Source organism: Platalea leucorodia, assembly GCF_965183815.1.
Source record: "Platalea leucorodia genome assembly, chromosome: 9".
NCBI classification, from domain to species: Eukaryota; Metazoa; Chordata; class Aves; order Pelecaniformes; family Threskiornithidae; genus Platalea; species Platalea leucorodia.
In genome coordinates, this window is record NC_138831.1 from 11,702,626 (window position 1) to 11,721,899 (window position 19,274).

The 19,274-nt window shown below is 40.5% G+C and overlaps 1 protein-coding gene across 2 annotated transcripts in view; it reads right to left on the reverse strand.

The window, feature by feature from the left end:
• The window catches only part of PDZRN3 (PDZ domain containing ring finger 3), a gene marked incomplete at its 5' end in the record, with an annotated part of 148,937 nt that overhangs the window by 16,524 nt on the left and 113,139 nt on the right, over positions 1-19,274 (reverse strand). The window contains 2 exons of one of the 2 annotated variants that reach the window (XM_082321694.1): positions 1,844-2,097; positions 18,555-18,623. In XM_082321694.1, the coding sequence (XP_082177820.1) occupies positions 1,844-2,097; positions 18,555-18,623 (323 nt within the window). Of the gene's footprint in view, positions 1-1,843; positions 2,098-18,554; positions 18,624-19,274 lie in introns of those variants that run through there. The other variant, XM_082321693.1, reaches the window with a different exon arrangement.

Sequence of the window (19,274 nt, forward strand, 5' to 3'; positions counted from 1 at the left end):
ACGCTGCTTTTCCCAACTAGAGCTCTCTGACAGCTTCACTGTCTACACTTTGGAAGTTGTAAGCAGTGTAATGCCCTTGTGATCGCTTTTTTCTATGCTGGAATTTTATTTCTGCAATGAAAGTAAACTCCCTTTAATTCTCTGTTAACTAGCTACGTGGTTCTTTCTAAGTGTGAGGCTATTTACATAACAGCATCAGCTAATTGGCTAAGGTACCCAAGTTGTTATACACGGGCGAGATTAATTTGAATGGGATTTGGAGAAGTTACAGGAAGCATTAGGAAAAAATGACTCTGCTTGCACGTGCTGGGTGACAGCACACGTGAAGAGCGAACTGGCTGCCCTTGTACGCAGGGACAGCCGTCAGCCAGGCTGCGTGGTCAAGACCAACATCTACTGCTCAAAGTAAGGCCACTGATGTGCTAGCAGTTGGAATCTATGTCTAATGATCAAGGGGCAATATGAAGTTACCTGGTAGGACTGAGCTGGTATTATGCAGGCATGTTGCAATCTAAATGGTTCCTTATGAATTAATCTTTGCCATTTTCCTCACATATTTGGTTTTGCAGTTGGAAAGTTGCAGGTATTGAAAGCTCTCTTGCAAATGCGTTCAGGGGTATGCAGTGTAGGTGCTCTAGGAATGCGTGTCCTCTCCACAGTGCTCCAAGCCCTGCTGCTTGTTCACTGCAAACAAGCTCAAAGCTAGCTGTTTGTCAAACGTTTCCACTAAAACATGCAGCTATACTTGAATTTTCAGTGGCCTGGGAATAGGTGGCCATGCAGTAATATCTGATGGAACCATCTTTCAAGTAGTCAGCACTGAGAGTCAGGGAAGGAGCAGACATTGCACACCCAAGCCCAGTTCCTAGCTGAACGTGCGAATGTTAGCACGCCGTGAAAGTTACTTAGGAGCAGTACAGGATCGGTGCCTGTTTCTGAAACTCCATTTCCTACGAGCACTGCCAGGGATGTTCAGAGCGGCACGCTGGGGTGTGTTTGTGTGCCGATGTTCACAGCTCGGGCTCCCTGGGGGGTTCCCCTTCCAGAGCTGTACTGCACAGCCAGGACGCGTGCACACTAGCACTGCCCCTCACTATGTAGAGGATCATCTCAAACCCAGGTACTGCTGTGGACTGACCAGATCACGGTCTCTCACACACAGCAACCGAGATGTTCAGAACCCTTTCTATTACTTTTTCCCTCGTGGAGATGCATGGCAAGATGACAGGCAATTTGCATGGGTTCCTTGGGGAGCCGTTTTCCTCTTGAACAGCGTGTGAGGGCGTGGTGTGTGTGTGCCAGGAGATAATTGTCATTTTTATTTGTAAGTACAAAAGCATCAAACTACCATTAACAATAATTAAAATTTGATTCTAAAACATCCATGACAGCACTGGTAAGTAATTTTAGTCCTAGAAAATAATTTATTTGAGTAACATCGCTGCAGGGTTATAATAAAGTAATTAATACGCTGGAACAGAATGTAGCAGCTCTTAGCATTACACAATTTATGGCAGCCATAAAAAATAAAGCTAAAACATAAGCAACCCAAAGAGGCAGTGAGAGGAATTACAAGAAGCAATAACTTTATCCATCAAATGCCAGCAAAAAATGAGCTTTATGAGGCCATGTTGTGACTCAGTGGCATTACTCATGTGAGTAATGGCTTGCTAGTGCGTAGAAAAAATGAAAATGTTTTGAGTTATGGCTCAATGGTGTATGAATCCTGGCTACTTCTGGGAGTACAGGTTCACCACCAAGTAAAGGTGAGTTTGTTACTGCTCCTAACACGCCACATTAAGGAACGCAAGGATTTTCAAGGGCTTCGCAAACTGTTACTTACTCTTCAGGTAGGAGGTATGGGTCTAGCACGGAGACGGGTGGAGTAGGTGAGCCCATCTTGCTTAGAGCCATGATGTGTTCAAAAGTGATATCTGTCTGTGTGCCCACATCTACCAGCTGGGACTCGTGAGGAGGAGCGAAGACCTTGGTGCGTGGAGTTCTTCTCAGGACCTGCACCACAATGGGCTCCTTGGCCGTTTTGAATGCTTCCACTGCCTGCTCGTGTGTTGCTTTAGATAAATCCTTCCCATTGACCTGTGGGAAGCAAGCAAGCAAAGCAGTGAGAGAAACAGAAAGTGGAGGATATCTTTGTTGGTTTTGGCTGTTAATTTAAAAGTCTCAGCTTCCATCTACAGGTACATACAGCAAGTACTAGGAACTATTTATGCAATGTTATGCATCTCTCATTTTCCCCTGTCACTACAGTAACTTTACAAATCCTGTGCTCTGCTTTTTATTTTGATAGTTAGATTTTAGTGGGCTCACTCTTTGAGCTCAAGTACAAACCAACATCCCATTTGTTTCTTGCAGATTAGAAATCCCTTAGCCCTTGTTCAAACAAAACAAGTTACTGATTCTCCTGTAATTTTTCTAGGTTTTTTTTTTTATTTATTTTTTAAAATGTTTTAACCCTATTTCTGAACAGAGCTACTGGGACAAGAGCTGAAATTACAAAATTATGTATCTGTGTCCAATAAACAGATTTTTAGATGAAACATCATGGTGGTACCCATTCACTGCAATAAAACCCCTTGCATTTTAGAGATGGGATGCCTATACTAGGATAGGGAATATAAATAATAAGGAAAAAACAATCATGGGTGTCTTTTCGAAATCCCTTTTTGTCTGTGTAGCTCGGCCATTTCCCATCCCCAGATCTCACCACCATCATCTCCTGGTTGAGTGAACTCTTACACAAAACAGAACGCCTTTACTAAACATGACTGAGAGACCCCACCGAAAACCACCACTACCAACGTGCCAGGCCAGGGAAGGTGGGGGTCTGAGAAGAGAATCTGAACACAGATCCCTCCTATTTCAAAGCAGTAGTGAAGCTCCTGTTCACAGCAGCAAAACCAAGATGAGGCATTCAATTTTAGTACAAGGTTTACAGTTTCAAGCCTTTGGCAAGCAGAGGTGTCCGTCCTGATCCAGAGAGAGGTCTTGAGCACTTCCAGCCCACTCTGGCTTTGTGTTTCACTCATGCTTAGCTTCCTTTCTCACATGATTTCTAATGAATTCTTCCATAAGTACCTAAGCCTACCCAGGGGCTGTGAAAGAGATGAGGTCATATTTGTCAGAACTTTTATAAAGCTGCAAAACCATAATTCTCATTTTGAGTTTTGTTCACGAGAAATTTTAATGTTTCTGCATGTCTTTGCACGGATTGTAATTTTAAGGGGGCTAAACACGATGAACAGTGTGGAATGAACTTGAAGTAAGGCAACTGTGGTGCAGGGACTGAATGTGTGCCCGCTTCCTGCTGTTTCCAGCCAGGATGGAGACTTCTTTTGAAATTCGGCCCATTTATTGAGCCATCTGCAAATCCGAAAGGTCTATGGGCTTATATGCAAAGAACTATGTTACAGACATAGTGGGAACCACTGGTAACTCCAATAAGTTTTTATCCTCTTTTAACCTGCCAACTGTTGGCATTTTAATTCAGATGAAAAAAGAAACAATTAAAGAGAAGCTGCCCAGAGCAATGTGTTAGTGAAAGCTGTATAATGAAATTACAGTCCTAAAGCATCATACTATCATATAATTGTTACCATGTTCTTTGGACTGGGGCAAGTGTTGGCTGACACGTAGAGAAAAACTGCCATTTGAGATTTGAAGATACGACTAGCACTGACAGTGAGGACCCCTATAGTAGCAGTCCTTATCAAGAAGCATACTTTGTTTATGTATTTTCTTTATGAATGATGTCTTACATTGTACTCTTTCCAATCAGACAGCTATTCCCTTGATAAACTGCATTACTGTATCTGTAATCAGAGGTATGAGTTGCACAGTTGAAACTGTTGCCTGCTGCATGGAAGTGCATGGGAGAGTAGCATATTTTTTCCAAGGCATAAAAATAATGAATTGCCTTGATTGCATGTAAATGCAATAGGGTCTAGCCTCAGGTATTAGTGGTGGCTACTACTGTGTCATTTAATCATTTTTGTACATGTCTGAAATGTATACTAATGTGCTGACTCTGATGCATTAGCTTCTTGAATATGACTGGAAACTCTAAAATACACGTCCAGATTCGGATATCTTTACTTGTAGCAGAGAGCACTTAGTTCACACTGTGCTATGCCATGTTGAGTCCCATTAAAGTAAGTGGGGCAACCGAACGAGTAACATTACTCAGCGCAGTAACTGAATTTAGCCCATTACTTAATGTATTGCCTACAGCAAAAAGCTGGGTGATAATAAAGAGGGTTAACTCTAGTGCAGAATCGATTGAAAAGGCTAAATTCCTGCTGAATTACCTTGTGCACATAACACTTATTACGCTGTCATCTTTGGTTTATCTTAGAGAGGCGATGACACCAGGTTTTTTGTTAAGCCAGCTGAGAATGGAAGGTGTTAGCGTTACATTTACATTACACAAACACTTGTATTGACCACAATTGCTCACAGTAATTCATTGCATGTAAAGTTTGGCCTGGTTAAATTAAATATCATTAACTCGCCCAATTGAGCAGATTACTTTAAAACAATTTGTACAGCTGTAAAATTAAGTTCAGCGTAATGCTTTCTCTGGAAAAAGGAAATGCTGATTATGGTTCGAGTTTTATTATTTGCTGCAAATTAAATGTTGCACATTTTACTGTGCGCATCCTAAATTTTTTTTGGTACAACTAAATCCAACAAGCAATCAAAATAAAAGAATCTAAATTGCAGCAAGTGTAGTGTTTTTCAGAAATGTGCTCAGAATAACTCTCGAGCAGGAAACTTTTCATGTGAGCTGCTTTCTACATCTTTACACTAAAACCTGATAAAATCATGCAAAGGATAGCTGTCTAGTTTATTCCCCAGTATTGTAATGAACTTGGATTGCAGCCAGTTTAGTACTGGCCTGCATTTTAGTTTAGGTTCCTTACGACATTTTATTTCTGCAAATCTGTGCACTGGCATCTTCTTTGTGCTTTCATATATATTTTTATGTAAGCAATCATAACTTCAAAGTCAGGTTGATATCATGCAGGGAACAGGCAGTAGTTGGATTGTATCATAAATTGTTACTACAGGAGTTATTTCCAAGTAGTATCCTGACTACGTTTTCTACAAGCTGATAATGCAGGGAAAAAAGAGAAATGCTGTGTAGCAAGGCAGAAGGACGTGAGACCAGATCTTAGAATCTGGGAGAAAAGCCAGCTAAATTTTAATCTAAAACCTCTTCTTCTGGGGACCTTGTGGAGAAAAGGTTCATGACTTTCTGGCATTGGGCTTTTGGTTGAGACTCAGCATTTCGTAGGCTTGCCTACTGCAGGCTGCGAGGCTGCCGCGGCTGAGCTCCCTCTCCAGCAGCAGCCACAGCAGAACTGCTACGTCTGGGTTTTCAGAAATGCCCATTCATCAGTGGCTTAACTGTAGGTACCGGCCAGTGAATCAGGCTGTTGAGGAGCACGTGCTCATCTTGTTCTTTTTCGTTTGTACAAGGAGGGGCTGGAGAAAACCTGGGGGCAGCGCTGTAAGTAATGGCATCACGGCTGCTCTGCTAGAACCTTGTGTTGCTGGATCCAAGTCAGGACTGAGCATTTCACTTGGTATCCGTATTCAACAGTCGGACATTTCAGAATACTAGGATTCTGCAGAGCATGGTAAACAAATAACTCTAAAAGTTAAAATTGTATATACATATTTGATGTATATACAATTTTATATCAAATTGTATATACATATTTGATGTATATACAATTTTATATCATGGGTTTGCTAAGATGGCAATGATTATAGTAAAATGAAAGCGTAACTCACTGTACCATTATTATTATTATATTTTTTTTAATGCAGTGCTAAAATATGGTTGGGGATTTTGTTTTTAGAAGTTAATAATTCTATGAAATATGGCAGCACCCATATCGTATTAGGCAAACAATTCTCCGAACTGTAGCCGTTCACATGACGAATGGTTGTGGGGTCAGTCTGTGGATTTCTTACAAGAGACCGATTCCTGAACTCAAACTGGGTGGAATCCTTTTAGCTCTGCTGGTTTCTGTTTGGATCGGCAGTCTTGGCCAACGTGGTGGGCTGCTGGCCTGTAAGACGTGTTCAGAACTGCACTAACAAAATAAGAGTTAATGGGTTGCACAGGGCTATCGCTGTTAACCATTTAGGTTCTGAATGTGGAATGATGGAAGAGTATGCAATGACGCAAAAATATGCTTTAAAGTGACTTACAGCAGGCCCTTAAAAACGTGAGGTAACTGCCACATTATGTGGTAAATACTAAGCAGCGAAGAGTTTGTATTTACTTTTTTTTTTTACTATTTCCTATCCCAGCACATCAATAATATAATTTTCCATTGAAGGGACATGAGGATGGGAATGCTACAATATTTGGATAATGAAAAGTAGTAATTCTCAAGTCTGCTTATGTATAACAGCGCTAAATTGCTTTTTTGTCTAGAAAAAGCAGCAGGTATTGGTATTTTATTTCTAGTAGCACAACAATGATGCAGAAGAAAAATCTACTGGGATGACCTCAATGGCCTGATTTCTGGTATCCGTGTAGAGTTAGTACTTGTGGCTAATCTTGAGTCCTTCTGAAACTTCAGCAAATAAATGATATTGATTAAGATGTTTAGTTTCTATCTGGAAAATTTGTCACAATTGACAAATAATTATTCCCAGTGCTTAAAAGCCAATAAATACATCTGTACAGTTTCACTTTGTTTAAAAAAAAAAAAAAAAGTGGCTCTATAATCATAGACTTTATTGCTAATGCCGCTGAATTGTGCTCAGCAAAATTCTTCCTTATAAATAGTTACATCTGAAATAACACAGAAGAAAAAAACCATCCATGCATATGAATGCTTCAGAACACTGCCAAACCCTACAAATATGCATAATTTCTTAAGAACCTTACATGCCATGTGACAGAGACAATGGGATCTTTCATGGCAAAAAAGATGGCTAAATTAACTTGTCTGAGATGTTGAAATGCTTAGCTTTTGGACCTTCTTTGCATTGGAAATATATTGAATATGGAGAAAGCTGTAGTTAAACTGAAGTGGATGTAGTTAAACTGAACTGAATGGACCTTGATGAAATTTGTGGTGGAGCCAGATAGTAGGGTTAGCAACTGCATGAGACGCAGAGATAACGACTCTGAATTAAGACCATACAGTAAAGAAGGAAGGGATGCTTGTTTTTATTTTAATATAAATTATGTAATGATTATGAAATAAAATAGTATTTATAGTATATACTATATGTTATGAGAATTTGAGAATATGTTATATTCTTCTGCGTAAACGTAGGCTGTAGAGAGCATGCTACCTAAAATCTACATTGTAAAGGCAGCAAGAAATCTGTAGATAAACATGGCATACTCCTGTCTGGGAGGTCAGTGTCTCCTAGAAGATTTCTTTTAATACTTGGAATGAAAATAAAATAGTCGCTTGAGCTTGACTTGATGATTACTAAAGCCACTGGGAGTTTTGCCTTTGCAATGCTGTAGTTCAGGCTCTGGCTGAAACAGAGATGAGTACCATAGCAAAGCAAGATGTTAGGAAGCCGAGCGTGTCATCAGCGTTCAATTGGCACGGCCAAACTCTGATAATGGAAAGGAAAATGCTGTCATGGTCAATTAAGGTAAAATGTGATGTATATTTGTAATTGAGAAAAAGAGAGATGATGCAACGAGGTATAACAGGGGAGGCCATGACACAAATCCAAAGGGAGGGTCCCACCAAACAAATAAATGGAAATGATGTCTTAAACTCTCATTTCAGTCATGGGGCTTTCATTAATTCCTACTTCCAAGAAGTAAATGGTGAGGAAAGTAAACAGGAATTGATAAAAAGAAAAAAAAAAAGATGACAATATATGCTGTATCTGGCTGAAAATGGAAGCAGCAGATGAACTTCACTGTTGAACCCTAAACAGCAGGTGAAACTGCTGAAGAAGAGCCCATGACAGTTAGGAGATGCGAAAGGAACAACTACGATGTGACTATACTTTAAGATCAAACTTCTAAGAGCTGTGAAAAAGGCCGGAAAAGTTTGAGTGCGACCTTGGAGATAAAGGAGTAAAAACGGGCAGTAGGATCTTGCTGGGTGTAGTCTTGGTAAGACCCAAGGGCATTCCTGAGTCTGTTTTCAAATCTCTCTTGCTTTGGTAACTACTTATTCAGTAGCTTGTCAGCTGCAACATATTATGAACCTGCATCATCTCATGTTCGATGCATATATATTATGGAATATAGGATGCTATAGTACACATGGCCACTAGAGAGGGAGAAAGAATGAATGAATCAGTGATGGGTGAATCAACACGAAGAAAAGGAAGAAAAACAGGAAAAAACCTCATGTCTTTTTAGGCTTGTGAAGAATTTGCACTACGTAGCTAAGACATGGCTTTCCACATAATTTTACGGTGCTGCAAGTGTACAAGGCATTAGATACACAGCAGCTTCTCTCTCTGTCAGAGCCGTGCGAGGCGTTTGGCATCCCTCCTGTTGAAATCTCCTTCCTCCTCTATTAATTCTGGATATATGTCACAGTTAAATACCTTTTGTGAGGACAGATTTTCTCCCGTTGTTTTACAGCATACATACATGCTTCTACTTTAACAATTATTCTGCTGAGAGGTTTGGTGTCCTCCAGCAATTCCTGAGCCAACTGCCACTGTTCAGATGCTAATTTCAGGGCAAATCTTCCTGAGGTCTGGAGGCTGGAGCCCTGCCAGGACAAAGCCTGCACCTCCTGTGCAAGTCAGTGGGACTTGCAGCCACGACTGAGATGACAGAACTGTACTCTGTTACTAGAAAACATGTTCTTAGTTTTGTCTGAGGTACGGGGAAGGTATTTTGATAAGACAGTACACAGTCGTGCTGTTGCATAAATGTCATTTTATCAGTAGCTGCCGTTTAATTATTTAGCGAGGTAAGCTATTTACATGTTTTATTTTTCTGGGTGTGGGTAAAGAAGACTAATTAATTGCCACGTTGTTGATGGCAGACATAAATTGGGAGCTTTCAGGTGTATCAAAATGTGCCCCTTGTTTACATAGACAAAACTTCCTCCTGCTTACCACCAACTCTTATTTTCTTTTCCCTGTGATACAATGCCTACGGAAAACCCAGTATTTGTTCTTTCCCTTTTCCCGTGACAGCAGAATTTACACACCTGGGTTATTTCCCCGGGAAGGATGTTCCTCAAGCTGCCTCCCCGTTCGCCGCTGGCAGTCCCAAGGCGGGGGCAGGCACCGCAGCCCCTGGGCGCCCTGCAGACCCCGAGAGCGACCCACGGGCAGCAGGACAGGGCCGTGCCGGAGAGAGGTTTGCAGAAGAGAATGAGGCAGGACACTCGGTGAATGTAGGTGAGGAGTTTTGCATTCAAGCATGTGCAAACATCATTTGCAATAGTACAGATGAAGTAACTCTGGACACTGGCAGCAGTAGTTAACTGAAATGTTGAGAAAGCCAGAAAATCCTTCCATGTAAGAGTTTACTGTGTGAAGTTATAGTTATTTTGTACTTTATTTTTTGCTTAAATAGTGTGTAACGTTGTTTTTTGGGTGTTGGTGGTATACAACAGAAACTAGAAAGGTTTCTGTAAAAGAAAATTATTTTCCCATCCATCAAGTTAGACTGATTTATATGGGTTTAATGTCATGAATAGTAAACATTTGTGCGCATTGTGCAGCTTGTTCGTTCTTCTATGCTTCACAAATGTCACAGAGAAAAAACTTTTTTGCTTAAGAATGAGTAAGCAGCTTTTCTTTGTAGAAATTCATGCAAATCCCTGGGAAGTGCACTATAAAAATGCTAGTTCTGTTAGACTACAGTCGTCTGTGCTCCATTTAAAACGCTCTTTATGGTCTGATTCACTTCTTTAGTAAGGTCTTAAGAAGTCTGCATATTAAGAAAAAGCAGCAGAACTTTAAAGATTTTTATAGAAACTGGAGCAGCAAAAAGCCTATTTTCTAAACCCCCTTTTCCTCAGGAATTGGAGAAAGAAGGTTCAAAATATAGGTTAATTCTTCTTGCAGTTCCATCTAATCCCTCTTTTATTTCCCTCATATGGACAGTCTCTCTCTTTTCAAAAAAACAGAATTATATTGTTTAGTAATAGACTGTTTCCATGTGTGTGCATTTCCCTTCTGCCTTGTGAGCCGTCCATGACAAAATAGTTAAATCAAAGAAAAATTCTTTACTTAAGAGTACAGAATACATTTGTTCTCTAAACCGTTAACTTCCAAATGGAAAATCTTGGGAGAAAGACCCTTGAAATAAAGGAATTTTTATTCTGCTAGTAATTAGCACATTTACGTATTAACAACACAGCACCAGTACTGTATATCGCATACTAAAATGTGCCTGCTTTTGGCGGGATTCTCAGGCTCCGCTCCTATGTATCACGACTCAAAATAAAACCGCCGGGGAATTTTATCAGTTGCTTCAATGAAAACAGATTTAGAGTAATTGTAATTGTACTCCCTTGTACTTTCTCTATAAGTGAAGTTTACTTGGAGCCCTTTTTTCTCAAATATGCATTGATCACGTTAAATGACTTTATATCAGGGCAGAAACACTTTTTCATATTTTGTCAGCATTGAAAAGGTGATCTTTTGTGTATCTTGTTCATGGCTTAATAACCCTGGCTCATATAAAACAGACAGAAGTTTACAAGCCCTCCCTTTTTAATGACTATTTCTGCCATTTCGGTAGCATGACCCAGAGGGAGCCAATCAATTATACTGGTGAGCGAGGTACAAATGACAGCCATAAATAATCATGAATTACTAATGACCAGAACTCAGCAAGTGCAGTTCCCCACTTTCTGTCGTTCTCTAGATTTGCCCACGTACAGAACTGTGCCTCCAGTGTGGCACCTTCGGCTGCTTCTGCTGTAACATTACATCAAAATGCTCTTGCGCTTCTCAAACGTCCTCTTCCTGTGAGGCAAAACCTGTGTCTATGTACTCGTCTAGTACAGCAAATTACAAAAAAATTCATTTTTTGATGAATGAGAATTTGCTTTTTAAAAAGCTGTGTATTTCTAGATTTACATTTAAAATACAGAATCCTGTAACGAGAGGTCCTTATGCAGGCAGGTGTCTTAACTCACTGATGTCCTGAGTTGTTTCTCCTTTTATCATTCTAGCACATCGTAATTGCAGTCAACACAGGAGTTGCCCTACTGATAATGTTTTGTTTATACCATGTGATCGCAAGTATAATATACAATGGTAGTAAACACCATAAAAAGATTAATCTGCTTAGTTGAGGGTGTAAGGTTACATGGGTTTAAGCTAAATTGGAGTGACATAAGAAACCAGTTCTTGTATGGAATCAGGCCCAAGGTCCCTGTAGACCAGTCACCTTTCTCCAACAGTGGCATACAGAGAGTGCTTTGAGAATGGCGTAAGAGTAAGACATACTCGGAGGGAGCTTTTCCCTGCTATGCCCTTCCAGCATCTACAGCGCAAATAGTTGACCGTCCAGCAATATTTAAAACCATACCTCAATTGAAATCAGCATAGTACCAGTTGGTGTATGGATCAGGCCTTAAAATAATATGAATATTATTTTAGTAGCATAACGGACTATGCAAACATGGAACAAAAGACAGTGCCTCCTCTGGAGAGCCTGCTCCAAGCAAAAAGACGAAAGGAATATTGTACAGATGAGAAGATGAAACACAAAACAAGTTAGTGATCTACCCGAGGTCACATGAGAGCACACCACAACTGAAACCTGAACACTGATCTCCAAGACACTGTGTTTAAGACCACTCCAATTCACGACATTCCCATTTCTGCACTGTTGTTCATCATTTGTAGTTTTTGAGTCTGTCCTCCCACTCCCCTCCCTTCTTCCACAAATGTCTCGGTGATGTAAGACAGGGAAAGAACAACTGTGGATAGCTCTGAAGATATCTGTGCTGAAGAGGGTTATTGAAGTAGCTGCCAAGAAAAGATGGAAAAAACTCCCAGTGCTGCTATCTGGGAACCCTGCAGCAGTGACAGATCCAAGTGGGTTTGTTAGTAAGAGGGCCTGCTCCTTCAGTAGCTGCCTGGTGTCTGCAGAGTAGGCTTTGTGATCTTGGGACATCTGCTTCCAGAAGTAGAGCAGCGTTCTCAGCTGAAGAACACAAACCTCAGAAGGTGCCATGCAGGTAGAAGTCTCACCACCACCTCACTCTGCCCTTCCAGTCCATGCTGCTTGACCATGGCCAAGAATTCTCATAGTGTGCTATTGATAAACACACCTTCGTTTTCCTTTTTTGGCTAAAAAAAATTGATGGCAGTTACATAGATACTGTCAGGTCAGGTACGAGACCTTCTGTTGCACTCTGCAAGCAACTCTGCCAAATTTAAAAAGGCTTTCTTATCAGCTGTGATCTTGCAACATAGGAATGTTCACTTTCTCTAAAATGATGCTGTAGGAGGTCATTCACTCAGTGTAAATGCACATGATCCATGAAAATGCGTATACCAAATATGGATTGAGTCTGATTGTACGACTACTTTTTCTGTAAAGCATTTTATTTCTCAAGTGTTCCCAAGGAGATTGATAGTAGTGTTTGAAAAATGGGAGTGCTACTTGCACACAGCTAAGGTGGTGTTTCAGTGTAAAGCCAGAAGAAGTTTCAGCCATTAGAAATGCAAGGAAGAAGTGCCCAGTTCCTGGGCCAGTGGACAACGTGTCCGCTCACCTACAACATGCCCACGTCCAGCATTACCACTGGATTGACACAAGTAAGAAAACACTGCCAGGGTGCTTACGATTTTTCTTTTAGATGGTGGCCTCTGGCTTTTTGCCTAATAATATACTGTATAAATAGGAAGCTTTCCTTCAATAGTCACTGTTTAAAGTACTGAATATTGTAGTCTTGTTTAAAATTCACATATGATTTATTTTATTTATTCTGTCACCCTCGTGTCAAACCCTTAACTGGCTACCGGGTTGAGGAGGGCTGGCTGGATCTGCTTACGTTTACCCTCTGAGTCTCTGAAAGGAACAATCCCAATGTACGTATAAACGTAGACTTGTCCTGTCCTAGTGAAAGTGAAGCCTGACCTTTTGTTTCATTATTAATGAACACAACAAAACACATTTATTAAATCTGCACTTTTTCATTACTCCATATGTTTCCTTTTTCCCAGCCTATGTCTGACATGTGACAGTAAAGCACAGAGTGATTGTCCCTAGTGCCTTCTCCCTTGTGACTTCTTGCCACCTGCTTTATAGCATTAAACAGATGTATAAGTGTAAAGCATTACAAAACTCATCTTTTCAATCATTTATCACTTAAAAAAAATTCCAAATAAAGCTATCTATAGTTAAGCATTTTATCTGCCCAATGTAAAGAAGAAAAGCACCGTAGATTTTAGGAAGATTATGAAGCAGCAACATATTTGAGGTGCAGCGTAGGTCAAATTACCCATTTATATCACAGGTGACCATGAGGCATTTTGTTTATTTCATATCACATCTCGTTTATGTTCCTTTAATGACCAAAATATTCCTCTAACACGCAATAAAGAGGATCTTCCAGAGAAATCCTCACAGAGGCATTGCATTATTCATCGTCAAGTGAAGAGGAAAATTTCAATTGCCAGTTTCTGGTAAATGTCTAATTAAGAAAGGGGACTTCTGAGCCAGAGACAGGCGCCACAATCATTAAAGGGCAGTTTTCTGAAGATTATGAGTCTCCAGTCTGTCAAGCAGAGTTTTTCTACAGCTGCACTAATTCAGCAGTAGAAACCCTGTCTAGAACAAAGCCCTTGGAATTAACATCTTGTTTAAGCAAACACATGCCTACTTTGAAGTAAGCGTGATAGGTTCGCAACTGTTATTGAGGTCAAGTTTAATGGTAGTGAAGTGACAGAATATAACTTCAACGCTATTCTTAATTTCAGCTGCGGCACAGCCAGCGTACATACAAAGTATTTGAAGCCATACAGCGTATTTCAAGTAGACCAGTCTACTATAATTGGCACAACCAGTTTGGTCTTAACATGTAAAACTACTGAAATGTAGACCAACTAATTCTCTGGCTGCCCAATTAAATTTGAGGGTGTGAAGAGCATATGTACAGAGGCAATTATTTTTGTTTCCCAAATCTTACAGTTTTGATTAGAAAATTTTTTTTACCTTAATGTTTATTTTGGCAAGCTTCATTCTGGCCCTGATTTAGGATAACATCATTGCTCAGTAGGTTTAAGTCTAGTTAGACTGTTTCCTTGAATCAGGCTTTCTTAATGACTGATTACTTTAGTCTAATTTTGCAAGTCTGAGCACGTGAATGGAATTCTAATGGCGAAGGCAACCACATCAGCGATCAGCTCGGTGCAACTGGTTTGTGTGTGAGTTCTGCTGAAGGAACAGTCTCCTTGCAAGTGATGCTGCTGGAAGTTGCCAATGAAATATAGTGTGGGCTAGCTCCTCATCGCTACTGTCTTCTCATTAGCACAGCAATTTGTATGCTGACCTTGGTGCTTATATAACCTTGGCTGCATCGTATCTTAGTCTAGTTTAAAAGACAAATCCAGCTTGCCCGCTATTGTTTTTACCAACAGTGTAATTTTTACTTGTCTCAGAGACGTGCCACGCCATGAGTATGTGAAACGGGGCTTTTAAGTTACTGAAACACTAAAAGGTCATTACATCAACTGTTTATTTATATATGAACTTTAGTATTTGTGAAAGGTGCCAGCTCAACAATCACGGAGGCAGAAATCTTCTGACCTCGGCTCATCTGAAGCAAGGGCAGTGGCAACGTGAGCTTGTTTCCTGCCAGCGTTTCTGTCCTTACCCTGGAGGGACAGCCGGGAGGAAGGGGTTAGTCTCCACACTCACTTATCACATGATTTCTCAGCTGGAAGTGCCATTTTGATGGGTTGTTTTTATGATCTCTTCCCACCATGAGAACTGGATGAACTCCATCATCTTGAATCCTAGGGAACAGCTTTGAGCATTGCCCATCCAGTTTAGTTATCTGTGATTTAAAACTCTATGTTCTTATCCTTGGAAATATTAAGTGTCTATTTAGGATATGATTTCACTGTGTGCTTGCCTCCCAAACTGTGCGTAAACATGCGCTAAGAGTGAAATAGGTACTCAGAAAGTTTCTTAAACTGAGGTCCTAATCTTTCTTTTTTCTGTTTTACAAACTCGAAGTCTCTACCTCAGATGACCCATTCTTCTATAAGTTTCCTTCGATAGAGATTACTTTTTGGTCCCCCAGGAACTTTTCTACAAAGGGAAAAGCCCTTATTTCTGTTATTGTTTGTATAGGAGCTGATGACATTGAGAAAAGCAAACTGGAAAACTGGTCTAAAACACCTTCCTAATTTTCTGGTTTTCTTTCTTCTCCCTTCTCCCTCCATTTTCACAACCTGTAAAATCTTAAGAAAATTTCCATTTAACTAGAAACGCAAAATCTGATAGCATATAATCACTTCATATGCTGCATGCAACAGGGAAGTAAACCTCAGGATACATCTACGATATTATACGCATCACGTTGCTGTCACAAGCACGCTTATCGTCGGTGACACTGCTCTGCATCAAGATTTCAAGCTGCCACAGTCCCCTTTGTATTTGTAATACAAAGCATTGATATGCACAGCTACAATAGACTTTAATGACGAGGTGTCTTAATTTGGTTTTTATTAGGTGATTAAAGGTACAATAAGGTATGTGTTCAACAAGAGGGAAGACCATTGTTCTGCATCATTACGCTCACAGCGGCCCAAAAAGAAATTGTAGGCAATGTGCCAAAGCCCTTAATGAAGAGGATCTCTTTGAATTATCTATGGATGAGGAAGGGATAAAGCCTGAGCCCTGGTATATTTGATCCTCTTTGTGCTCTCTGTTACGAGGACTTACGGAGCCAGACGTACTGGACCTTCTGGAATTGTAATTTATTGAAGCATTAATTTCCCAGCCACACTAAAGCTCTTGGCCTAATAGAGAAAGTGCAGTTACGTACTATTATTCATTCTTGCAAGTGTTTTCTGAATTCTTACGTCTCAGAGTTATGAACTTTTAAAAAATAAGGCTAAGAGGATTTATTTGTAACAATGCTCAATATTTCCTAAAACCAAGTTATGCAAATTTTGTCTAACTCAGACTTTTAAAAAAGCGTCTTTTAGTTTTCTCAGAAATGGCAATGTCATCTTACCACATGATATTAGGGTTACATGGATGATACAAAATAAAACTACTGTAAGAGGTATTTGTTACTGCTAGCATATTTTGAAGCTTTTGTCTTTTATATGCTGTTATTTTAAATGAAAATGATTCTTCATCTCCCTCAGTGTTAAATTTTAAGTGATTGCTCTTATGTGTAGGTTACATGAGGATACATTTTTATAGTTACAGTGACATTTAATTATCTGGACGTACTCCCTAAGCTACAGAATTCCCTCCCACCTATCTTGTGAAGCAGAGAAATCAAAGTAGTACCCCGTTAAAATAATTTTGCACGATAATTTACATTCCGGAATAATCAGGGATTATAGTCTTAAATAATTCAGGTTTTACTACGTTAGAAAGCCCAGTTTTATAGGATTATATGCACCTCTCACTTCTGTGGAAGCTGAGGGTATTCCACCCATGTTTCCCCAAAGGACTTCCATGCTTAAAGTTAATCACGGGTGCTGTGCCCTGTGCTCCACACACTGCTGAAACAAGGCTGCAGCACTTTGCCGGTTGACTTCTAAATCCGACCGACTGCCAGAGCTCTGCACCTGCAGCCAGCGCCGGATAGTTCAGTCATCTCAGATGTCAGCGGGACTGTTCCTCTGACTGATTTTAAGGACACGTATTTAAAGAATGTTTCTCCTGCATCTGCTAGGAGATGTCAGTAACTTGCAAAGGTTCTCTGCTGCCTTCATTTCACAACAAAAAATGTGCAAGCTTCCTAAACAACAAAAATATTCATAATTTGTTGCTGTCTCAGTTTGTTCTGGTTGTTGCACTTCTGAACGGGATTCACTGATAGTCCTCAAACCCAGGCTGTGTGAAAACTCGGTGGCCTTGGGGGATAAGTTACTATACCACAGCCACTGCTTGATCTGAACGGAGGATTCGCACAAACAATACCTGGTACCAGGTCTGCTGTTGCAGGAAGCATCTGAAACTAGTCTGCAGTTAAGAATAACATCCGGGAAATCTGATTACCTTTCTCTAAAATTCTTCCCACCATTGCATGCATAGCAGCTTAGCAAGTGGAAGTGAGTTAGTATAAATAGAAATGACAGTAAACATGCCTTCCTATTTGCTTTCACAAGTTTTTTTTTCCTTCCACAAAGCATCAATGTCCTTTGGGTGAGTGAGCGAGAATTAGATCAAAACTATGTGTTTAAAATTTAATCACTTCCCTACTAGCAGAACATACAAACCACATATTTTATTCACTTTGTTGTCCGTGACATCAGTATCAGGGATCAGATGCAGGTGGTAACGCAGCGAAGACCCAGGATTTCTTTCACTGCTGTGCGCCGCTGAGCAATTCCCTCTGCCGGCGAGCGCACAACAGGACAGCGCTGGGAAGCGTCACCCGGCCCGACGCGCCCGTGACCGGGGGTGGTCGTCGCTTATTCTACACTGCCTTCGGAACGGCAAGGTGGTAAAGCACAGCTTGAAGGATCTGGGTAGGTTCTGTTTATCTGGAGTGTTTGTACAGACACCCCACTTCACGTTTGCAGAGGTTAACCCTAAGCTTTCCGCCTAGGATTATTTCAAAAGAGATCAGTAGGAGTACATCCCTAAACATCTGGCCATCGCTTTGCATAGTTCCATCGTGCTGTTTTGGTCCAAATCATACTTCGGATGTGACAGAGTAAGAAATTTCAGAGAGGAAGATAATACAGATAGAAGGAAAAACAGAAACATAGGGAACAACGTTTTTGTAATAGATGTTAGTGTGTTATCACATTTTTAGAAAACAATGTTATCACATGCTTAATATGAATAATTTGCCACATAAAGATCTGTAGAGTGGTAGTGTTGATCTGCTGTCACTTCTAACTATTTGTTAGCTGGTATTTCTATGCGCAGAGATGGAAAAACTACCACAACTAGACATAAACTTGTACTGGCAGGAACAGGCACTTAAAGACTGAACTGAGCACTGACTGAATGCATTGCACAGAAAGAAGTGGCTGTATGGACTTGTAAGCAGATACACCACCTTCCCTGCACGTCTTTCCTAACTTGCTCAAAGAGCGTGTGACCAAGCTATGACCCTTGTCAAGAAATTTTGCCTAATACATACTGGAGTCCTATTTTGTGACATAAAGTTTTCAGAAAACTTTGATGTATAATAGCATACATTCAAATATTTGATGTTCTGCAGAATAGGAAGGTACATCATAAAAACATAATCATTATCATGCACATATCAAATAAGGCAAACCCCCTTTCATTTGCACTTGTATAGGCAGTTTTTGGTATTCTGTTTTCCCTGTCATTAACAGTGGTCACAAGCCTAAAAGAGAACATTTGCTTTTAGAAATGAAATCTAATTCTTTACCTGACAAACTTCATACAGTAACTTGTACTGTTCTTCTTGCTTCTGTAGAGTGCACAAACTGCATCCCATGTTTAAACAAGTGGCAGAAATAATCTTCCTTATTCACCAGAGCAGCCACAGGAATCTCTGATAAGAAGCATGCATGCAGATATCCTTGAAACCCTTCCAGGGGGTCGGCTGGACCCAGACGGCTGGCGGTGGTATGGCGCAGGGTGCTGCAGAGCAGCGGTGCTGGTCTCTTCCCTGCTCTCCCTGCTTCCCCGGCACTGCACAGCCCTCCCTCTGCCGCTCCGCTCCGGCTGCGGCACTGCGCGCCAACGCGCACGCTATATACTGCTACTCATGCATATTAATCAGCTCTCATTGACTATTCATAACAGACAGTGATACAGAAGCTATAATTGCCAGCTATGACAGCTGAAATTTCTCTAATTAACAGGCAAGTGCTTCAGTAGCAGGCATAATAAAAGACACTAACAATTTTGTAAACCATTTTGTAGCAATTACAAATAAACATGACTACATCTTACTCTGGTCCCTCAGGATAATTCTTAACATATTTAAGCAGGCTAGAAGTACAGTTTAAATGTAAGTCACAGTGAAACGAATGTAACGGTACAAAACTCGGGAGTGGCTGTGGCAAAGTTGAATATGCTTAGTAGCATTTATTTTTCTCTCATACCGTGGTGGCACCTGAGAGCCTCAGTGTTACAGCAGGAG